At 56.5% G+C, this 22091-nt stretch overlaps 1 protein-coding gene across 1 annotated transcript; it reads left to right on the top strand.

Moving 5' to 3' along the window:
- The first annotated feature begins 6972 nt into the window (after positions 1-6972).
- Positions 6973-11192, top strand: PHPT1 (phosphohistidine phosphatase 1). The gene is made up of 4 exons (XM_067561584.1): positions 6973-7001; positions 8158-8411; positions 9085-9209; positions 10711-11192. Exons 1-4 carry the CDS (start codon positions 6988-6990, stop codon positions 10801-10803), a joined length of 486 nt encoding a protein of 161 aa, XP_067417685.1. The 5' UTR covers positions 6973-6987; the 3' UTR covers positions 10804-11192.
- The last annotated feature ends 10899 nt before the right edge of the window (positions 11193-22091 follow it).

Raw genomic sequence — 22091 nt, forward strand, 5'->3', positions numbered from 1 at the left:
TGCTCACTGCAGGGCCCCAGCCCCCAAACAAAGGAGCCCAGCAAAGTGCAATCCCAGGGGGCAGATCAGAGCCCTGGGGCAGGCTGCTGCAAACAGTCCAGAAAGTTCGGGGTTCAGTTAACCCCACCATGCGCCTGTGCATCTCTCCATGGGTCAGTTGGGCCACCCTGATGCCCTGGTGTCAGATGGCCACAGCGCCAGCTGGGGGCTGTTTTTCTGAGTGTGCCAAGGACCTGTGCCAGCGGGACACCCCCTCGGGTGGTGCTTTGCTACAGCTGCCCTGGTATCAAAGGGGCTAATGCTGTGTTGGGGGGGGGGTCCTGTTTCGGGGGTGCACACGCCTGGGGCAGGTGTTTTCTGGAGAAAGCCAAATGCTTTCTGTTTACACAGCGGAAGTTCAGCAGAGCTGTGGGTGGGGGAGGGGCGGGCAGGGAGCATGGTGTGCGTGTGCAAGTGCCTGCGTGGTGTGCGAGGGGCAGGCAGGCCCAGTGCACACTTGTAACATGGGCCCCGCCCACCATCCCTCGTCCCAGACAGACAATCTCAGGAGCCAGGACACATTTTTTCGTCCTGGTAATGGAGGTTGGGCTGGGCCTCTGGGCCCCAGTGAAGTATACCCTTCCCCCCATGTGGGGGCCCTGGGTGCAGGCAGGGGCTGGGCGTGGCCTACGTGTGTTTGTGGGAGAGGTTTGGGCCTGCACACGGGGGGCACCTGGCTCTGTGTTTTGCAGGAAGCAGGGACAGGCTGATGGGTGTTTCCTGCCCGTATGCAGCGCAGTGGTGGGCTCAGCCGGCAGGTTCCCTGGCAGGTTCTGTGCTTGTGGGGGGGCTGGAAATCAGCTGGGCCTAGTGGAAATCAGCTGGGCCAAACCCCTGTGGGAGCCCCCTGCCCCCTGCCCCCCATGGGGGGCATCCCCAGAGCTTCCTGCTGGCGGGGGTGGGAGGCCAAAGCTCAGTGCAGGAGCAGCAGCGAGCTGGTGCAGAGCAGCCTCTCCCCGAGGGGGCAGGAGCAGGAGCAGGGTGCGGGCTGAGCACCCCCGTCTGGCTGCGCGGCCTTGGCTGTGCTGGGTCCCTGCCAGTCTGGGCAGCGGGTGACGCCCACCAGGGTGCTCGCATCTGCTGCCAGCTTTGTGTCTCCTCTGTCCGTGCAAAGGAGCTTGGCCACCTGCCAGCGTCAGATCTCTGCCCATCGCGTCCGCTCCTGCTGGCAGCTGGCCCAGGCCAGAGGCTTTCCTTTCCCTCACGCGGCCGCAGAGCGCCCGGCTCCCTGCTGTCACTCCAGGTATCAGGAGAGGGAAGGCTGAGGGCATGGAGGTCTTGGGGGGCCCCTCCCTGCAGCCAGGGCAGGTGTCTCTGGATGGGTCCCTTAGGACTGATGAATTCCTTGAGGCCCAGCCGCTCTAACCCTCAGGCCCTGCCCCACTGCGGCACGGCACTGTCCAGCCGACCCACTGCCCCAGGACTGCCCCCCCGGCTGACACGTTCGTTCAGAGCCCAGGACTCTGGTAGCTCCCTTGGCCGCTTCTCCCCTGCAGCAAAGGCAGCTGCTCACTGGCTTCCCAAGGCCTGGCCGGCTGCCTGGGAAGGGGGGTGTCCCACCGGGGCCCCCAAGGTGTGAGCATGTCTGTGACACCAGCCTCGCTGTCCCAGGGAAGCACCCAGGCTGTGGCAGTGCCCTTGGCTCGGAGCCAGGGAGAGGCCCGTGAGACAGTCTCGAGTCCAGGGAGCTTCTGCTCAGCCCAGCTGCTTCCCGCCAGAATCCAGCGCTGCCCCAACGCTGCCAGCCCGCTCTGTGGCTGGGGTGCCCCAGGGTGTTGCCCTGCCCCCAGCTCCAGAGCCAGGGGCCGGCAAACTACCCGCTGGCTGAATGCTGTATTGGAGAGGGGGAGAGGGAGGTGGAAGCTGCCCAGAGCTACCTGAGCATGGCTGGGGAGAAGAATTTGCGGGGGCTTCTTGAAGGGGTGCAGGTGCCCCCGGCTATGCAGCCAGGGAGGCCCAGGATGGGGCAGTGGAGCTCCTCATCCAGTCCCAAAGGATCAGCAGAGGCCCTGCCTCTCCGGCCCGCCTTCGGCCCATGGCTGCACCGTGTGGGCTGGCAGCGGCAGCAGACTGCCTGGGTTTCCTAGTCCACAGCAGGTGCCCCTCCCCATGCTCCACCTCCAGCAGAGGGCCCACCCTGTCCTGTGGGGCTACGGCCACTGGCTCCTGAGCCTAGGGGCTGGGGGCCACCAGTGCCAAGTGCAATGGCGGGTTGGTGGTCTCCAAGCCCCCCCATGCCCCAGCTGGAAGCAGCTGAGAGCCTTCCCTGCCCCTGCTTGTGGCTGGATCCTGCCCCAGGCTGTCCCCTAGCCGTTTCAGACAGGGTCTCTGCAGGGTCTCATGGCTCGTCCTCACGCCAGAGGCCGAGCTGGGTGCAGCTCCATGCACAGATGCGGGGGCCGTTAATCCATTAGACAAGGGGAATGACTTTTATGAGCTTCGGTGGCTCGCAGGTGCCAGCTGCCCAGCGCGCTTGCCCAGAACCATGCACATCAGCAACAGCCACTGCCGCTGCTGCAGAGTCCGTCCGGAGGCATTCGCGGGCTGGGGGCATGGAGTCTAGCCTCTCAGCTGGGCAGTCACCCAGCAAAGCCACAGGGCCATGCCAGCAGCACTCCCTTTCCCTGGCACCTTGCCTGAGGCGATCTCCGCTTCTCCGGGTGTCCGGGGCCATGGTGGCGGGGGGGAGGGGGCTCTTTCACGCAATGTGACTCCGATAACCTGGGTGCGATGGCTACGGTGCACCATCATCCGGGCTTAAAACCAACCCACCACCTGCCCCGACTGCCCCGCTGCTGGCAGTGACGTGGCTGAGGGCTGACTGGCTCACAGAGGCTGGATTGCCCCCCTGCCCAAGGGGGGGGGGCCTGTGGAACAGCATCCAGGTGCAGATTGGGGGTGCAGCCTCCAGGGCTGTCAATCTCAGTGCGCTGCAAACCCCGCCCCCCACATTTGCTCATTCTGCGGCTCATTTTGTGACTCCACCCCCTCAGTTAAGTGGGCGGGGCCTTTTGTTCTGGGTGGGTCCAGGGCCATACAGACCCAGGGGTTCTGTAGGCTGGGGTGACCTATCCCCCTCCCCCGTTTGTTTATTCTTTCGCCCACAGCATCAGCTGACTTCTGGGGCCCTGCCTCCCCGGGGGGGGAGGGGGCTATTGGTTGCTGGTCTAGAGTGCTCCGCTCTCCCCCCCGGGGTGTCAGTGGCTGTGTGCCCAGCCCCTGCCATTCATTCTTTGCCCCCATGACTGGTGGCTGGCTGGCTGGCTGGCTCCTGTGGCCCGGTCACTGAGTGAGCATGGCTGACATTGCCTTAGACAGCCCCCACCAGTCCCAGTCTCCATCCCCAGCGAGCTGCACGCTGCTCCCAGCTCCCGCGCAGCCATGCCGAGATGCCGGGCCATTGCACACAGCTGAAAGTGCCAGCCTTGGAGAATGCAGTCTCCCTCCATGGGCCAGGCGAGGCCCTGGCTGTGCAAACTTCCTCCAAAACTTCATTTTGTAATGACCCCCCACTGCCCCTCTACGGGGTGTGACCAGGGGCCAGACAAACAGGACCTTCAGATTCAAACCACAAACCCCACCCACTGAAACTGAGGAGTAGCTCCATTACCACTAGCAGCAGGAGGCTGTTATCCTCTAGTGACCCGGTCAGCTTGGTAGCGGGGGATGTGGTTACACAGCACGGAGTGGTTGCTGCCACTCTGTACCTGGCTTTATCTTTCTCCACAGTCGCACGAATGCCCCAGGAGGATTGTGGGTGATGGAGTCTACCAGGCACTGGCTGTATTTTTAGAACTGCCACTAGCGAGCACGCCGAGCAATATGTGCGCACGCTGCGTCACACGCCAGGTGCCCGGATCCCATGCCATTCCGGCTGGGTTCTTCTGGCAGGTCGGGCCTGGGGTAAAGCCACACTAACTGTGCTAGCAGCAGCTTTCCTAGAGCAGGATCATTCTTGTGACTCCCCTTTCTGGTGCATGTCTGAGCTGAGCAAAGGGGAGCTGCTGATTGGGCTCCTGCTGGATCCACTCACTCCCTGAGCTCAGGATCAGTGAGCACCCAGTGTTCTGCCCCAGCCTGAGCCAGCTGGGAGATGACAAGGGTCGGCATCTGGTGAGCACCCGCGGCTGGGAGCAAAGCCAGGCGCAGGAGGCTTGTTATGCAGCAGCAGCAGTGCCAGGTGCTGGAAGCAGGTGCAGTTCCCTTGCCTCCCGTGGCATTGAGCTAGCTCCTGCTGGTGTGAACTGGCCTGGGACTCGTGAGTGAGATGGAACGAGTGAGGCGCTGGGTGGGCTCCAGCGCAATGGGAACTGCTGCCCCTTTGCTGCTGGGAGCCACCTTCTGCCTCCGTGAGGTGCTGCTCTAGAGCAACGTGCTGGCCAGACGCAGGGTCACCGGCTCTGCTCCCCAGCCCATGCTGTTCTCTGCAGACAGCGCGCCTGCACTTTGGCACCATGGCTGATCCTCAGCCAAGCTACTAACTGGGGCTGTGTGAGCAGCAGGAAAGGGCGGGTGAGACAGAGCCAGGAGCTCTGGAGTTCTAGTTCTGAGCTGAAACTGACTCACTGCGTGACCTTGGACAAATCACTTAACCGCTTGGTGCCTCAGTTTCCCCCCATAAGTTGGGGGTAAAATCACCAACCTACCTCTGAGGGGAGGCTGCACAGATCTGTTCATGTTTGCTTGTGCTCTGTATTAGCAATATTCTTGGGCTCTAGAGCTTGATTTCTGAGCGAGGGCAGGAGAGCAGTCCCACTTTTTGGTGCTGCCCCAGCCAAGAAGAAAAGGGGTCAATGCGTTCTGCTTCCTTTACAGCGCAGGAGAGATGTGAGCGCAGCACAGGGAATTTGATCAGCTGCCAAACACTGGACACCAGGAGAAGGTGCCCAATTCCTGCGTTGGTTCAGGTTAGAACTCATAGCCCATCCGCTCAGCTGCTCTGCGTCAGTGTGGCTCTGTTCAGGTCGCTGTAACGTGAGTGACGTTGACTTACACCAGATGATGAGCTGCCCCATGTGCCCGTTTCCGTGTTGGAGAGGACACGGGAGTTTTACCTGCAGGGAATTGGAAGCTTTCACTCTCCATAGTGTTTGCTTCCCTTCTGCACAGACAATGGAGCTGGCTGGTCAGTCAGTTTGCATGCTGTAGCTGAGGGCTGTTGTGTTTGGGTTGCCAAGGAAATGCAAGGGCCTTTGCAGACCAGTCCCTTTCACTGGCATTCCTGGGCAGGCCCCGTTCCCCTGCCACCTGCTCAGTGCTCATTTCTCAACAGCCCTGCTTTGTGGCCAAGTTTGACCCAGCCAAGTCTGATGACTCCTGCCTACGGGACTCTGATTGTCAGGGTTTGACGCCAAATCTTGGAGTCTCAGGTGGCCTGGGATCTGTGCCTGGAGCCTCCCTTGAGAACGGGGGTTGGGGTGGGCCATAGGCACCGTTTGCCACGCAGAAGGGGGCAGGGAGTTTGAGAACTGACAGGTACTGACTGGGGGAGCAGGGGGAAGAAATGACCTTGCTATGGAGGGCAACAGGACTGTTCTGTCCTTGACCACATGGAGCCACCAAGCAGTGCTGCCAGCTAGAGAGATGGGCCAGAACTGCACCCCTGGCCCAAACCTCCTCTCTCTAGAGCCAGGCAACCAAACCCTGACCAAAGACGGAGGGTCCAGGTGCAGATCCGAAAGGAACCCACCCCCAGTGGCAGGATGCTCAGGGTGGGCCGTTAGAAGGAGACAGCCCACGGTGCAGGCTGGTCCCTGGTTTTGGTTCAGGCTCATCTCCACTTTGAACTCATCAGTCTAGGATTTTGCCTGTTGACCAGGGGAATGGAGTTTCTTTGTCTGACCATGCACTAATGTGAATGCACCAGAGCCACGTGAGCAGCGAGTCTGGGCCTGCCCAGCGTCACAGGATCAAGTCAAAAACACCCAGCGTTACTAACTAGCCCAGCTCCAATGCCCGGCCAGCTGGGTCTGCCAGGGTCATCCATGCCACCAGCTGGGAGGCAGCATCCTCTAGCACTGGCATGGGTAGGTGCCGCCCCACGGCACCACCTGGAGCTGCCCATTAGCTGAGTAGGTGTGAGCACTGCTGTGAACGCTGAATAGTTGGGGCACAAGTGAGGGAGTCCTACCTATCAGCCGGCTAGGCGGAGTTTCTCCCCCGCAGCACTGCACTCAATGGGACTTCCCGCCTTCCACCATAAGACCAGGTGGGCTTTTCTCCTCCACGCCATCCCAGTCATCGCAAGTGCCCTCCCCCACTCACCCGCACAGCTGTGACTTCCTCCTCGCGTGGCAGCAGGGGAAGCCGGGAGCATCTTTGTCCTGTTATTGTAACCAAGCATTTCTTTGCACTGCCTGGGAGCCTGTCCATGCGTTAGCCATGGATCCGAACAGCTCCTCCAACTGCACAGCTTCAAGGGAACCGTGGATCCTCCTAGCTGCAGCCTGGCTGCTCAGTTCTTCCCCCTTCCTCATCTAACAAAACAAGAAATAAAAAGACAAACTGCAGCTTCTCAGTTGGGCTCCCACGAGGGTTTTACTGAACCAGGACAGAATTCTTTGATAAATGCATGTTCTATTTATTTCCTTTTTTAATGATGCAACATACTAAAGAGTCGGATCCCCTCTCTCCTCTTGTGCAGAGCAGAACTAGGTCTGTATTTTCTCACGTTTCGTTGTATCATTCCTGCTGGTGTCCATGGCAAAGTTTCTGAGGTAAACTTATTATGAGAGATCTATTTCCTTTGAATATCCATAAAGTATAACTTGAATGTACAGCACCGCTGTCTGCCTTTACTGTCTCGACTGGACAACGCTGGTTTTGTGGGGAGGTGCTGAGCTTGGTGGCTAAGATGAAGACAGTGTCTTCCTGGGGCCAAGGGCCGTAAATGGAATGTGATCCACAGAAAAGAAGCTGTGTTAGAAGTCCTGGGACACTGGAAGAGTGATGGCTGGGGATGGGTGAGTGACCATTTGGAGGTGTAACAAAGTGATGTGCTGCAGACAAAAGATAGCCAAGCCTGGGGAGCTGGGACCAGGGCCCACATCCTTCCACCCCCAACCCTCTGCTACCTGAGTAAGTGGTAGAGCAGAACCTCTCTGTGGGGCAGCCCTTGGAGGGCAGCATCCCCCAGACAGACAGACGCCGAAAGCACCACAGCCTTCCCCAGGGACGGGCGATGCCAGGAACTAGGGCATGCACGTGGCAAGAAAATCCGGCGGGGAAAGCAGCTCAGCGCCAGTCAGCCCTAGGCCGAAAGCGTAAGTGATGCTTGGCCAGTGCAGAGGGGCACAGTTCATCCTCTGCGAGGTTTGTGCTAGGCCGAGCGACAGAGGCAGAGACAGACCCTCCTCCCGGGGCCAGGGGAGCCAGGCTGGCACCGCCCCTTTGCCCCGTCCCGCCCCACAGTTTCATAGCGCGTTAGGGGCCCTCGACCAGCCGGTCTGACCTGTGGGTCACAGGCCGCCGACCCCACCCAGCCCTAGCACCCGAACCCAGCAGCCAACGCCAGACCGCAGGGACCGGCAGTGGCCCTAGAGCGCTCTGCGCCGCAGCCGAGGCCCGCAGCGGCACGGAGAGAGCGGCCCCTCTGCCGGGATCCGACGGGTTCCGAGGCCCGCAGGCTGCGTTGCCCCTGCTGCGGCGTTAGGGGTCGGAGCGAGTCGTGCGGCGCCCCTAGAAACGGAGCCTAATCCAGGGCGGGGACACACGGGGCTCGTCCTGCTCGCGCCCTCCCCCGGGGCGGTCCCCTGGCGCAGGACGGGTCCGTGTCTGTACAGCGCCGAGCGTCGCGGGCTAGGCTAGGCTAGGCTAGGCCACCCCACCGCGCTAGCGAGCTCAGCGCGGAGTCCCGGCCGCAGGGCAGCGCTGAGCCCGGGCTGCCTCCTGCCCCCGCGGCCGCGCTGTAGGGCCGCGCTCCCGGGCAGCCTCCTACGGGCCTCCTCCTCCGCGGTGCGGTGCCGGTCCGCGCCGCGCCGCGCCGCGCCGGGCCGGGCCGGGCCGGGCCGGGGGGAGCTAGTGCACCGAGCTCACGCCCTCCCCTTTAAGGGTTACAATTTTGGCATCCCCTTTAAGAAGCCTTCGCTTTAAGTGGCCGAGATTTTCCCGACTCTGCAGCGTGATTGGCCGTGGCGCTGCGCAGTTCCCGCCCCCTTATTGCCATTGGGCGGAGGCGGGTGACGTCACTGGGAGTCCCTGGTGCCGCAAGATGGCGGCGGAGCAGCTGAGCTCGGGCCAGAGCCGCCAGATCCCGGCCGTGGACATCGACCCCGACGGCGTCTTCAAGTACGTGCTGATCCGCGTGCGGCCGGCGGCGGGCGCGGGGCCCGCCCGGGACATCGTGCGCGGCTACGCCTGGGCCGAGTACCACGGTGAGGGGCGGCGCCGGGCCGGGCCCGGGACCGCGCGGGGTGGGGCGGAGCCGGCAGCGCAGACAGCTGGGCCTGGGAGCCGGGACCCCGGGTTCCGTGTCTGGCTCTGCCCCGAACTCCCATGGGCCGGGCCCCGTTTGTCACGGGGGAGCGGAGCGTGGCCGGCCCGGGGCTGTCGAGTGAGCAGCGCGCTCTCCTCCGTGCCCCGCATGGCCGAGGGCTCCGTGGGACCCTCCCTGCCCGCTCGGAGCGGCCCGGCGTGCAGCACCTGCCTCCAGCAGGCTGCCAGCGTGTGGCGGGGCCCGGCCCGGCCACTGAATGCAGACCGCGGCCCGGCTGCTGCGAGCTGAGCAGCCAGGTCAGCGGCAGCGGGGTGGGCTGGGGTCTTCCCAGCCCGGGGAGCACGAGGACCGGGCTGTTCGCAGCTGGCTCCGTGCCACGGGGGCTGGAGGGGAGACCTGTGAGCAGGGGGCCCCTGGGCCGGCCCGGGCCGTCAGAGCGTGGTTCCTACCTATCTTCAGTCCCTTTAGCTGAAGTGGAGTGGATGGAGCAGGTGTGTGGTGTGCGGGGAGCACGTGTGCGAGTGGTGTGTTACGCACGGACCACGACTGTCCCAGGGAGGGAACTTCAATCGACTGTGGTTTACCTTCATCGTACAATGTCTCCCTCCCAGCTGATATTTATGACAAGACTGCAGCAGAAATCGAGAAGCAAGGCTGCGAGTGCCAGTGCTTGGGCGGGGGCAGGATCTCCCACCAGAGCAAGGAGAAGAAGATCCACGTTTATGGATACTCTGTGGTAAACAAGGAGCCATGGGAGGGTGCTCGTGGTTTGATTGAAAAATTTGTGACCAGTCTTGAGGGGATTGGGGTGGGGAGGAGTCCTTTTCACTTATGCTGTTATCTTTGCTGTCTGAGCAACGGCACCAGCCTAGACGCCCCCCCCCAACACACACACACACACACACACACACACACACACACACACAGAGTCTGTGCCAATTAGACAATGGTAAGATGCCAGCTTCCATGTCAAACGGGTATAAGGTAGTGAGGCTTTAGTTAGGCTGGTAACCAGTACCCTTTCTGAAAGGCTGGGCCTGGAAGGCCATAAGAATGGCCATGCTGGGTTAGACCAATGGTCCATCTAGCCTAATGTCGTGTCTTCCGACAGTGGCTACTGCCAGAACTGGCAGTTGGAGGTTTAGGGAGAGCCAAAGCATGGGGTTGCGCCCCTGATCATTGTGGCTAATAGCCAGTGACAGACCTATCCTCCATGAACTTATCTAGTTCCGTTAGGAACCCAGTTATAGTTTTGGCCTCCCCACAGCCGATGGCAGCGAGTTCCGCAGGTTGACTGTGTTGTGTGAAGAAGCACTTCCTTTTGTTCATTTTAAACCTGCTGCCTGTTAACCTTCACGAGTACAACTGTGTCACTTAGGGGTGTCACTTTTCTGCTGATCTAGGTATGCTGGTACAACCTTGATTGCCTTAACTCTGTTGGTCTAGTGAAAGCAAGACCGACCCCTGGTATGAAGGCAGAGATGCCTGTGTACATGTATAGCTTATTTGCTCTCTCAATGGGAGTAGCTGTATCGGTGCACGCACAGAGTTGTGCTTGTGTCCCTGCTGGGCATTGTGCTCCTTTAACTGTAACCACATAGTTAAAGCAACACAACTTCTGTGTATACACAAGGCTTGTGCTTTTGCCTGCTCCCATTTTGAGAGCAATATCCAGGCAGCCAAAGAATGATGCCAAATTGGGATAAATTCATGGACTGCTGCTGATCATCCTGGGCACAGGTCTTACCACAGAGCAGCAGCTATTGCCAAGGAGGTGTCAAAGGGCTAGCCTTAGCCTGGCCATCCTCAGTAGCCACATGGCAATGTTCTTTCGTGGAGTAAGAGAGCTGTATGGGTCCCAGAATCTCCCTCCTGTGACTCATTCTGCACCTTCTCCCTTCACTTCCTGTGCCAGAACCATGCTGGATCCCCAGGTAAACCCAGTAAGAGAGGTACCTTGTGTGGCCCAAGGATGCTGCCTGTCTCCAGAGTCACAGGGGTAGGGTTGGGCCGGGACTGCCTGACCCCGAAGCTGCACTCCTGGTGTCAAGCTGCAGTGTGTTCAGCATGGATTGTTGCCAGGTGTAGATGGGGCCATTTGGGATTTTTAAACAGCCCTGTTGGCCTCTTCCATCCCCCTGATCATCCTCTCAGATGCCCGTCTGACTCAGGGCTCTGTCCCCAGGACTCTGCCTGAGCCCTTCGCAGTTCACAACGCTGCCTCTTTCCTATTCCAGGGCTTTGGTCGAGCAAAACACTCCGTGTCCACAAAGATACTGAAAGCTGAGTATCCAGACTATGAGGTCACCTGGGCTGATGAAGGCTACTGACCTGGCTCTGCTCCGACAGCAGCAGTGACTCCTAGTGCAGAGCTGACATTGCTCCCTTTTCCTACAACTGAGCAGCCCAGGCCATGGCGGGTTTGTGGGAGCAGAGACTGCACAGGCCAGTGCTGTGCAGCTGCCTGGGCACTGCTGTTTCCTTGTGCCTGGAGCTTCATGGAAGGTGCGAGTTCATTCTGTTGGGAAGCTTCTGGCAGGGGGACGAGCCTGGAGCGTGGGGGAATTCACCAGCCTTCACGTCTTTTGGATCCGTAAACTGTCTCGGTGCTGTGGGCTTGAGCCGCACCTGGTGAAGGGCAGCAAAGTCTGTGGTGGCTCAGTGGAGCCAGGACTCCTCCCTGAACGCTGTCAGTGAAAATTAAACACATTGGAGAGAACGTGTCGTGTCGTGTGTGTGCATGACCTCCTCGCTATTCCCACAGCGCTTCCTGTCGGCTGGGCCCGATCAGTGCCCCATGCTCCATATTTGATTTGGGGCTCAGACCCTCAGTACTAAGGCTGCTGTTTGAGGCCCAGACAAACACAGTATTTCTCCAGAAAGCTGCAGGTGCTGAGAATGCTGTTGTCTTTCCCAGATAAGAGCCAGCGGTTGTTCCCCAGATGGGGAGGGAGTGGAGAGGCAGGGGACTTGGATGGGCTCTAAACTCCAGGTGTCTAGGAGATTTGAGAAGGGAGATGGCGCTTGGGCTGTAAACAGCTTGTCTTATTAACAGGAAGTATCAGTCTAGGTAGGATACTCGAGTCACTGAGGCAGGTGGAGAGAGCTGAAATGGTGCTGTGCGTCTCGCCTTGAGTGTCGTCTACCTGTGGTGGTGCCCAAGGTTGACCTCCAGAAAGGATGTGGCCTGAGGAATGAGCTAGATACAGAAGAGGACGAGCACAAGCAGGAATTATGAGAGGTACCACAGCGCCAAGACCTAGCAGAGGAACCCCTGAGCTGTCTAAAAGGGAGTAGAAAAGGCATGGCAAAAACAAGGATGCTTAGAGTCTAAGGCCAGAAGGGACCATTATGATGATCTGATCTAGTCCAGTCTACAGAACCCCAGCCAGAGACCCTCCCCAGTGATGACTGCATTGTACCCACAACTTCTGGAAGAGCTAGAGCAGATTTCGAAAAGAGCCATCCAGTCTTGGTTTGACTATTTCAAGTGATCCACCACATCCCTGATGAATTGTCCCAATGGTTAATTCTGCTCACTGCCTCCTGTTTCCAGTCTGAAATTTCTAGCTTCAGCTTCCAGCCACCGGATCGTGTTCTAGTCTGCTAGATTAAAGCCATCTACTATCAGATCTCTCCACCATGTAGGTACTTGCAGACCGTGATCAACTCACCTCTTCTCTTCCCTTGGATAAACTAAACAGACCAAGCTCGAGTCCCTCACTGCACAGCAGGTTTTCCAGATTTCAAGTCACCTTTGTAGATATTTTTCCTGAGCCTTTCTGATTTCTCAGTATGCTTTTGAAGTGTGGGCATCAGAACTGCAGATGTAATAGCATCTCCCTACCGCACTGATTCCCATGCGTATATATCCAGGGATTGTGTTAATCCTTGGAGCTTCAGCACTGCGCTGGGAGCTCATGTTCAGGTGGTTTCCTACTGTGCCCCCAAGACCTGCCTTGATTTTATATTTTTTGAAAAAACTTATCAGAATCTCATGCCTGGCTAAGTGATGATACACTAAGTATAAGACCTATAGTCCATAAAACCATGCTGATTGGTCTTTTCATTCTTTACTGATCACCTCCCATATCAGCCTTTCCAAGACTTTTCCTGAGCTTGATGTCAGGTTAACTGGCCTCTAGTTACCCAAGACATCCACTTACCCTCTGTACATGTCAGCCCCACAGGAGCTTGTTGCAGGCTTGTACAGTTCCTCTGGTGCACATCCAGTACCTGGATGGGTCTTAGTCCTTCGGTTCAGTTGCAAGTGAATTGATCCAGAGGCGGGTGTGTGTCTGTAGCTGAACAGGAACAAGAGACAAAATGGATTCCCAGGGTGCCGCCTTATATATCCTTTGGCCCTGGCCATGCTGTTTGTGGAATTTTACAGGAACTAAAATGGAGTCCAGAGTCACATGAGCCAATCTTGGTGACTCATCAGGTATGCCTCTAGTTTCTTCCTGGGCCCCTTGCTCTGTGAAGGTTTCGATGGGCTGTTAAGCAGGCTATTGTTCTGCTGCCACTCTGTCTGGGGTATATCCCAGCCAGCACAATTTGAAATACAGATAAATTAAATATATCCATAACTTCCATTTCACATATATATAACCCTTCTGCCAGACCGAGTCGGCAGCAGCAAGGGCCGGGTTCTATATCTAGGGGTCCCTGCCAATGATACAACCCAAACTTGCTCGAGCCCCCACCCAGTCACCTGGGAAATGACACACTATCCCCTGGGCGCCCCCAAAGGGCAATATTTCCCCTCTCGCAAGCACAGAGTCTGAATGTAGAAAGAAACCTTTTAATAGCAAAACAGAGATAACACAGCCCTGGTTTGGGAAACAGTGCAAACAGAGTTCATGAACTCAATGAGCCCACACCCATCCCAGAGTACGGGACGTGTCCTTCGCCTCTGCCTTCCTTCTTCCCCCTGTACTGACCCTCGCAGCTGCAATGTCCACCTCTCAGGTGTGGCTCCGCCCACTAGGCCGCTCCTGTCCGACACAGGCTTGTCCAGGCCCCTTCTGCTGCTGTCTCCTACCGCCTGCGGGCCTCGCTGAGTCCCCGACCGCTGGCAAGGACCACGCCGGTCTCCCACTGACCGCTGGCACCAACCACACCTGGCTCCCACTGACTGCGCTGGACTGGCACCGATTGTGCCGGCCCCTCTGCCGAGCACTGGTCTGGCTGGCACCGACTGTGCCGGCCCCCTTCGCCGACCGGACTGGCACCAACTGTGCCGGCTCCTCTGTTGACTGGGCTGGCAATGACTGTGCTAGCCTCCCATCAGAGTTACCTGTTACCCAGTCAGCTCTGTTAGTTGTCAGGCGAAGTGTCCCAGATTCTCTACTGGTTCAGCTCTTAGGTAACCTTTTGCTGACTTTCATTAATTCTACCTTTTAACAATGGGCAGAGAGAGAGAGTCACTCCATGCCTAGGGGCAGCCCTTTCCCAGGGCCACTGCAATCCCAGTAGGAGGCTTTTCCAGGTTGGAACATCGTTGGGGAGTTCTGTCTGGTTTACGGTGAAGTATTCTATCATGACAGACTAAGCACAGTTTTGCTGACATCTGTTCATACAATTCAAGGGCAACATTTCATTACCCCAGCAGTTAACACAAAAGTGGTTTGTAGCCCAAACCCAGCCCTGCCAACCATTTCCCATCATGCTCCGCACCTAGGTAAGTTATGCTAAGTACTTAATTGTACTCATGCAGATACAAAGCCCATGCAGATAAAGTGCCCCCCTTTACTCAGACACTCAGACCTTGCTTTCATCTAACAAGAACATAAGTATTATCATCTTACTCAGCACATTATATCCTTTCTAGCAGTACCTGACATGGCATCTCTCACATGAATCGTTATGATTTTGACATATTAATGTTACACCAGACAGTAAATGCCCCCACCCTCAAGCCAGCCAGCGTGACAGGCTCCATGACTTGTTAAAATCCAGACAAGTGGTTCAGAGAGCGCCCTGGCCTAGTCTCTTAATATTGCTGGGTGCAAATTATCCAGTCCTGCTGATTTTAAAAATGTGCAACTTTCATCTTTGTTCTTTAACTTCCTTCCTACTTCCCGATGGAATACAAAGTGTTTCCTTATCACTGGAAGAGATGAAAGTCTCACCTTGCAGTTTTCCAAATACAGAACAGAAAGATTTACTGAATGTTGCCTCTTCTGCATCATGATTAACGATTTTACCCTCCTGATCTAGTATGTGACTTACACAATTCCCAGCAGTGAGTTTGTTTGTAATAAACATATTGTTCTTAATCCCCGGGCCAGAGTTTTTGGGGTTTTATCATTGACTGTTTTCCAGCTGCTGATATGCACTCACTGCTGTTAACCTCCCTGGGTTTTCAGTTGTGTGTATTGGGATTTTTTAATGGCTACTTTCCCGTCCCCTCTTACTCAGGGTGTTGGCAGTGAGCTGGGGGTAACCGGATGCCCTCTGAGGTGCGAGACTAGGGCAGTGTTAAGGACCATGGCAGCTTGGCTGAACCGGACCCCATGCAGGAAGCAGTCTGTGGCAGGACCGTGCTAGGTTACCCCTGCCTGACCTGCTTTCCAGGCCACCTGGAATAAACGGTTCTGGACATTGCTCTGACAGGCTCTTTAACTTCTTTTCTAGAAGCTCTTGTCATTCAGTTCCTTGGTGCTGGGAATCAGAGCTCCCAACCCTCCCGGCCCCAGCACAGTCCCCCTCCATGTGTGAGGGGGGAGCAGGCATGGCAGAGCCAGGGCTCCAGGATCATCTCGATAGCTGCTGTGTGACCCTCTGCCGCTCAGTGCCTCAGTCTCCTCCCCTCTCAAATGGGAGGTGTGACCCCGCCTGATCTTTCTGGAGTGTGTAGAGAGCTGTGAACGTCCAGCAGCGTGCTCTAGCTGGGTCCCCCGCTCCTCTGCTCTGTTCAGTGTGGTGGGGCTGCTCCCCCATGACTGGCGGCCGACCCTTGCCAGGAAGTGGCAGCTGTAACCAGCGGTGCTCTGTACCGACCCGCCTTGCTTTCCTGTGTCAATGCTTGTCCTGCCCGAGGGCAGAGAGCGCAAGATGGAGCCTTGCTCTCCGCTCGTTGGTTGAGGAGCGGCCCAGCTCTTTTACAGGCAGGCCAGCTCTGTGTGCAGCAGCCAACAGCAAAAGCTGCGGCGTGTGCGAGGACCTGGGTGCTCGGACCCTGGCCCTGGCCTGCGCTGGGGGGCGGAGGGCTAGTGGAGAGCGCCTGCCCGGCCAGCACGTGGCCTGTACGAGTGCAGAGCCCGCTGATGGCGTGCAGTGTCAGCTAGTGCAGGTCTCAGCAGGGGCCCGTCACACACGAGGCCAGGAACCTGGAAAGGCCATCACGGTCCAAGCTAAGCCCTCTGGTGCGTGAGCGCTGGGCCCCTTCCCTCGGCAGCCCGCAGTCCTCACTGTTGGGCCCTGAAGAAACTGGCCTGGTTCTCCCGAGCTGCTGGCTCGGCTCTTGCCACGGGAGTTGCTATAAATGAGCAGGGAGGGGGCGGGATGATGGTTGGAGTCTGGCTGTCCGTCAGGCGCTGGCGTCTTGCTGCTGCCTTCTGTGAGAGCAGCCGGCTATGCCAGGGCTGACGAGGGGGCAGCCAGCATTGCCCATGGAGCCGGGGCTGCATCTCTCTTGCTGAAGGGAGATGTTTTCCACTGGGATCCCCAAACCCTGCTCAGCCCTGGCTGATGGCCTCAAAAGGGGGAGAATGCAGGCGAGGTGCTCTGCAGAAATGAGTCCACTAGTGTCTTCTGGGACAGGGCCTGGCCTGTGGGGGACGGCTGCCCGGGTAGCCAGGGGCCTCTGTTTTTGGTCCTCTTCTTCCTGCCCAGGGGGAATCACTGGACACTGGGAAGGGAGCTGGGAAGCCCTGACTGCTTGTCTGACGTGGGGAGACGGCTCTGTGGGGAGGGAAGGAGAGGGCTGTGACCATGCCCCAAACTGAGGCATGCGCAGGGGGGTTGGACGTGGCCCGGGGACAGTTGATCTAGGGTTTCGGCTCGAGGGGACAAACCCTTTGGCCGGGATCACCCTGCCCTGCCCTGCCCTCCCCCCGGTCTGACTGGGCGAACCTGACGGATAGACTGAAACTGGGCCTCCAGGGCCCCAGATTGCCCCACAAAGCCAGCCTAGACTTTGGGGACCATGGAGCTTCGTCTGCAGCCTGCCAGCCCCTCTGTGAGCCCCACCACACACTGTGACCAGCGAAACTCGCTGCGTCCTCTGGAGTTTCAAGCTAGGAGTTCCCTGAATTCCTGGCTGTGCTGCGTGGCCTGGTCGTGCTGCCGTCTACGCCCCAGAGCCGTTCACAAGGGGGAGGACAGGCATCCTTGGCCGGGGGGCGCTGACCTGATAGGCCTGCTCCCGGTCGGCCACCTGCTGGCGTGGGTCCTGTTCAGAGTCTGGCCGGAGGAGCTGCTGCTGCCCTTGTAACATCTAGGCCTGAGGTTTGAGATGTGGGTGAGCCCAGTTCAGTTCCCCCCCTCTGCCTGCTGGGGGCAGAGGGCATGAACAAGGGTCTCCCACCTCTCAGCAGAGTGCTCCAACCTCGATTCCCTCTCTGCAGGTTGTGGGTAACTTACGAAAGACTGATAGGAACAGGGTCTCCCACCTCCTGGGGAGCTAACCAGTGGGCTCGAGTCACTGTCCTTATTTATCCAAGGTGAAACTGAGGCAGCCCCAGCTCAGGATACTCCATAGTCCATGGGTTCGAACCCTCTCCTGGGGGGGGCTCTTCAAATCCTCTCTCCCCACAGGCAGATGGGGGAATTGAACCTGGGTCTCCTAGCTCGGCTCTAAGCACTGGGCTAGAAGTTACAACGTGGGCAGTGTCACCACCATCTCCTCTGCCACAGCCCTTTGTGTGGGGTGCAGCAAGCGCCTAACTCATGTCTGCAGCAAATGTTTTAGGCTCATGAGCCCCCTGACTCACGCCCGTCACTACGCAGCGATAGGCCCTGATCTGGCCTTCCATCTCTGGGGTAGGGAGTGGGGGGGGGGGGATTAGGATGCTCTCCTGTCATTGACATCTCCTAGGGGCTAGTGTATGAGGCTCTGCACCTAGCATACTGGCTTTGTGGATCCCACTCTTACGGCCCTGTCTACACTACAGCCTATTGTGTGAATATTCCACCCCCCTGAGCAACGTAAGTTACGCCACAGATGCTCTGGTGTGCGCAGACCTGTGCCAAGAGAGCTTCTCCTGCCAATCTGGTTACCGCTGCTCGGCGGGCTGTAGGTTTTTTATGCCGACAGGAGAGAGAGAGAGAGAGAGAGAGAGAGAGAGCGTTGAGCACTCAACGTGTAGACGGCAGAAGGTGTCTACCGCTCCCACTCAGTGTGTAGAGTGTGGCTGCTTGTTCGGCCGTGGGCGATTGCGGTAGTGTTGCTGTGATTTTTCTGGGCCTCTAAGAGTTCGGTGGTGTGCTGTGCAGCATTGCAACGCCTAAGCCCCTTCTTTGTAGATCTGGGCCAAGCGCTTGGGAGGCTCCCTGACCCCTCGAACTGCGCCATGTTCCTAAGACGGAGGCAGCAGGTTCGAACAATCAGCAGCTGGCCAAGCAGCAACTACAAGGCTGGGGCACGGCAAATGGCCCTGGTAGCCTCCCCGGCGGGGAAAATGGCTTGTCTGCAAAACAGAGATCACTGCCTACTGGGGCCCAACGCGTGCTTTCAGTGGCCAGGTAGAGCACTGGATGTGCTGCAGAGACTGCCCTGTTCACATGTACCTATTATACAGGCTTCTGCCACAGGGCGCCGAGCCAGAAGATTGCTGCTTAACATTTCATCTGTCTCAACCGATCATTCCTGGGTCTTGCGGGGTTGTATAGGTCATGGCAGGAGTTTTAGCGGTCACCTTGCAATTAAGAGGCAGTGATCTCCCTGCAAAAGACAGACACGTGGCCTCCACTGAAGGGGAAGTAGTGAGCAAATGTCTGGTTTTTTAACAACTGACCTCAGGGAGCTGAGGCAAAGCACAAGAGTTAGGTGCTGCACAGCGTTTTGATGAAAAATTAGAATGATATTAAATGGATTGAGAATGGGCTAACTGCTAGGTTTCAAAATGTAATTGTAAATGGGGAATCATCGTTCCCCTGGGGTCCTGCAGGGATTGTTCTGGGACCTACTCTATTTAACTTCTTTATCAGTGACTTGGAAGAAAACATAAAACCATCACACTGAAGTTTGCAGATGACCCACAAGTTGCAGGCATGGTAAATAATGAAGAGGCCAGGTCACTGACTCTCAGTGATATGCATCACTTGGTAAACTGGGCTCAGTCAATATGTGTTTAATACAGATAAGTGTAAATGTAGACGTTGAGGAAGGTGTCAGCCATGCTGACAGGACGGGGAGTAGATGTGGGGGTGGTGGTGGATAACCAGCTGAACGTGACCTTCCAGTGCGACTCTGGCTAAAAGAGCGAATGTGATCCTCGGAGTCTCGAGTAGGAGCACAGAGATTATTCTACCTCTGTTTGGCACTGGTGCAACTGCTGTGGCGCTATGTTCAGGTCTGGTGTCCACAACTCAAGAAGGATGTTGATACATTGGAGCAGGGTCAGAGAAGAGCCACAGCATTGATTAAAGGATGAGAGAACAGCCAAAGGTTAGGGGTGACTTGATTACAATCTGTAAGTATCTACATGGGGAACAATATTTAATAAGAGGTTCTTCAGTCTAGCAGAGAAAGGTATAATATTATCCAATGGCTGGAAGGTGGCTAGACAAATTCAGACTAGAAATAAGGGGTACATTCTTAAAGGTCTGAGTAGTAATTACTGGAACAATTTACTAAGGCAGAGGAGTCTCCATCACTGACAATGTTTTAAATCAAGATTGGATGTTTTTCTAAAAGATGTTCTCCAGAAATTATTTTGGGGCAATTCTCTGGCCTGTGTTACACAGGAGCTCAGACTAGATCACAGTGGTCCCTTCTGGCCTTGGAAGCTATTAATTAAATCCTGTTTCAACCCATAGGGGGACTGACTTAAACCTTGTCCCTGTAAGTTGTGCCTAGACTTTGTGTTGGCGCCTCTGCACTGCAATGAATTTCATGCAAGACATATTAGGGTCCAAAATCCCTAGCCCCACTAACGGTCAGCAGAAATCTCCACACCAAAGACACCATCAGGTCAGATTTGACCCCACAGTGAGGTGGTGTAAAAAATGACCCTTTTACAATGCAAATGGTCTAATGATTTAAACTCCAATGGAAACTATATTAAAAGAGCTCAATTCTCACCCTGGCCGCAGCTGCAGCCCTGGACTTGCACATGATGAAATTAACTAGCCATGAAATGACGCTGACTCCTATCATCCCAGGAGCTGAGAGGAGTACAGAGTAACCAACCAGCAGAAAGAATGACCAGGGCATTAGACTGTAAAATGCTTCCCTTGAATCATCTCAGCTGGGCTCCTGTTTTGCTTCTCAAAATAAGAATTGTAATCTGGCAGTTTCCCTTTTAAAGCATGGATATAAAGGCCTGACAAAAGCATCCTGCCAGCAGCTGGCTGGTTGAAATCTGGGCCAATACCTCTCAGGCTCTCATGCCATTTCAAAACGTCCTACACAAGAAACATAATAGCTCGACGCTAAGTGTGTTCCCAGTCAGCGCAATCCCGACCACTCAGTGAATCCCTGTGAACGTCCACCCGGACCAAAGCTCACGTGTCTTCCCTACCGTCCATCAGATACCCACATACACTCACTCCACAGCAACCTCCCACTCCAATGCACTCTGGTTACAAGCATACACCTGCCTTATCTCCAGCCACGTAAAACAAAACATCAATTTTACCATTACACCTGTCTGAGTGCAGGGAATAGTCAGTCTGCTGAGCACAGACTAAACACAGCAGAACTAAACCACGGTGTCGCTTACAGTTCTGCAGTGTGTCAAGCCAACCAGCCAGTGCTAACTGCTACTAATGAGATGTTTGTGTGCTGGCTTCTAATCCTGGGAAACAACCATTCAGACGGTACCTGCTGTGCTGTGCCTAGAGCCTAGACCATAGCGAGCTATGGGCCAGCGGGGAGCGTAATTGATAGTGAGGGCGGGTAACTTGCTAGTCAAGTGCGGAGCGCACAGCCAGTGTTCTCCGATTCAATATGCCGGAGACTTGCCTTTTCCGTGACCTTGTACTCCTGCTCGGGGAGGAGGGGATTGCTCAACCAGAATTTCCAGTAATGGCAGGCTCAGGCCAGCATCCCCTCTGAAAACTCAGAAATGCACCCGCCCCTGCAGGCTGGATTCTGCTCTCCCGTACAGCGCTCTGCCAACAGCATTGATGTTGCAGAGCCCCCGACCTCCACCAGTGTAGGTGAGAGCAGAATCAAACCCTTCATTTACGACTTGATTGCACCAGGCTAAGCCTAGTCTAGTGTCCAAGGACATCTCCAAGGAAGCAGACGGTACGTGCTGCTCCCTGCACTAGGACTTGGGCAACAGAACCATGTAGCGGTTACTGCTGGGTGCACGGCCTGTGGGGGTGATGAGGGCGTATTGCTCCATGCCGCGTGAGGGAGTCCGAGCCCTGGGGAGCATAAGCTGGGGATGGTACTGCTAGGAGAGGTGTGCGCTGGCCACCAGATCAAATCCATCCTGGAGGGACAGAGAATTATTTTTATTACTAGTACTAGGCACCTGCCTGGTTCACCGCTTCTAGGAAGCAAGGCAGGCACCGGTCCCACCATGCTGCATCAGTAGCAGGCCAGTCCTCAAGAGGTGTCACATCCAGACCTGTGAGTGTATGGGACATGTACAGCAACGTTCCCACCTCTGGAGTCTGAGGCTGTGGAGTGCTGGCAAACCGTCACCAGCTGGGGTCTCTGAGCCTGCACTTGGTGCATGAGGCTCTGTGTGCTGGAGTCTGACCTGCACGTAACCATTCACCTGGAGTGAATCTAGTGTCGGCAAACAGCTTTGCACCCCTCCCCTCCCCCCATGTCACAGCTGTGCAGAAGCCTCAGACCAAGAACTCTTCATGTGCAAGCCTAGGCGATTGCAGCCCATGCTGGTGGTAATTGTAGCATAATACCTAGGTCTTATATAGCACTGCTCATCTGCAGATCTCAAAGCACTTCACAAAGGCGGTTGGTATCATTGTTCCCCTTTTACGGGTGTGGAGACTGAAACAGAGAGGGGAAGCAACTTGCCTAAGGTTACCGAGCAGGCCAGTGGACAGCCAAGAATAGAATCCAAGTCCCCATCTACTGCTCTGTCCACTAGGCAACACTGCTTCCCAGCACTATCCCGTTTGGTTCAAGCGGTTACGCCATTATTCAGGTTAGTTCCATTAGGAGGGAAAATGGGTGCCACAAGGCAGGTATGTCTGTGGTGCTGTCCTGTTTCTGGCGAAGCAATGCACACAAAATCCGGTTTCTCCAATGCAGCAGAAACAAGCAGCAATGGGCAGCTTTCTTCTTCACAATTTCCAAGCCTGCCTCTCCAGCTGGCTGTGCCCCCAGGTGCTCTGTCTCTCACTTGTCCGCGTCTCAGCTTCCCAGACTTCTTGCTTGAATTCCAGTCTTCAACCCCAATTTCCCCATAGTGAGGGGATGCACATTCCCCAGTCCTGGCTCTGTTTCAGACCACAGAGGCAGCTGATA

This window comes from Emydura macquarii, unplaced genomic scaffold (assembly GCF_026122565.2).
Source record: "Emydura macquarii macquarii isolate MOO-44397 ecotype Brisbane River unplaced genomic scaffold, CSIRO-AGI_Emac_v2 contig_2417, whole genome shotgun sequence".
In the NCBI taxonomy this organism is placed as follows: Eukaryota; Metazoa; Chordata; order Testudines; family Chelidae; genus Emydura; species Emydura macquarii.

What these genes read in the sequence shown, in the direction of transcription:
- PHPT1 (XM_067561584.1), top strand. An exon ending in CGCCTGGGCCGAGTACCACG is followed by an intron (nt 8,412 to 9,084) that starts GTGAGGGGCGGC and finishes TCTCCCTCCCAG; the next exon opens with CTGATATTTATGACAAGACT. An exon ending in ACGTTTATGGATACTCTGTG is followed by an intron (nt 9,210 to 10,710) that starts GTAAACAAGGAG and finishes TTCCTATTCCAG; the next exon opens with GGCTTTGGTCGAGCAAAACA.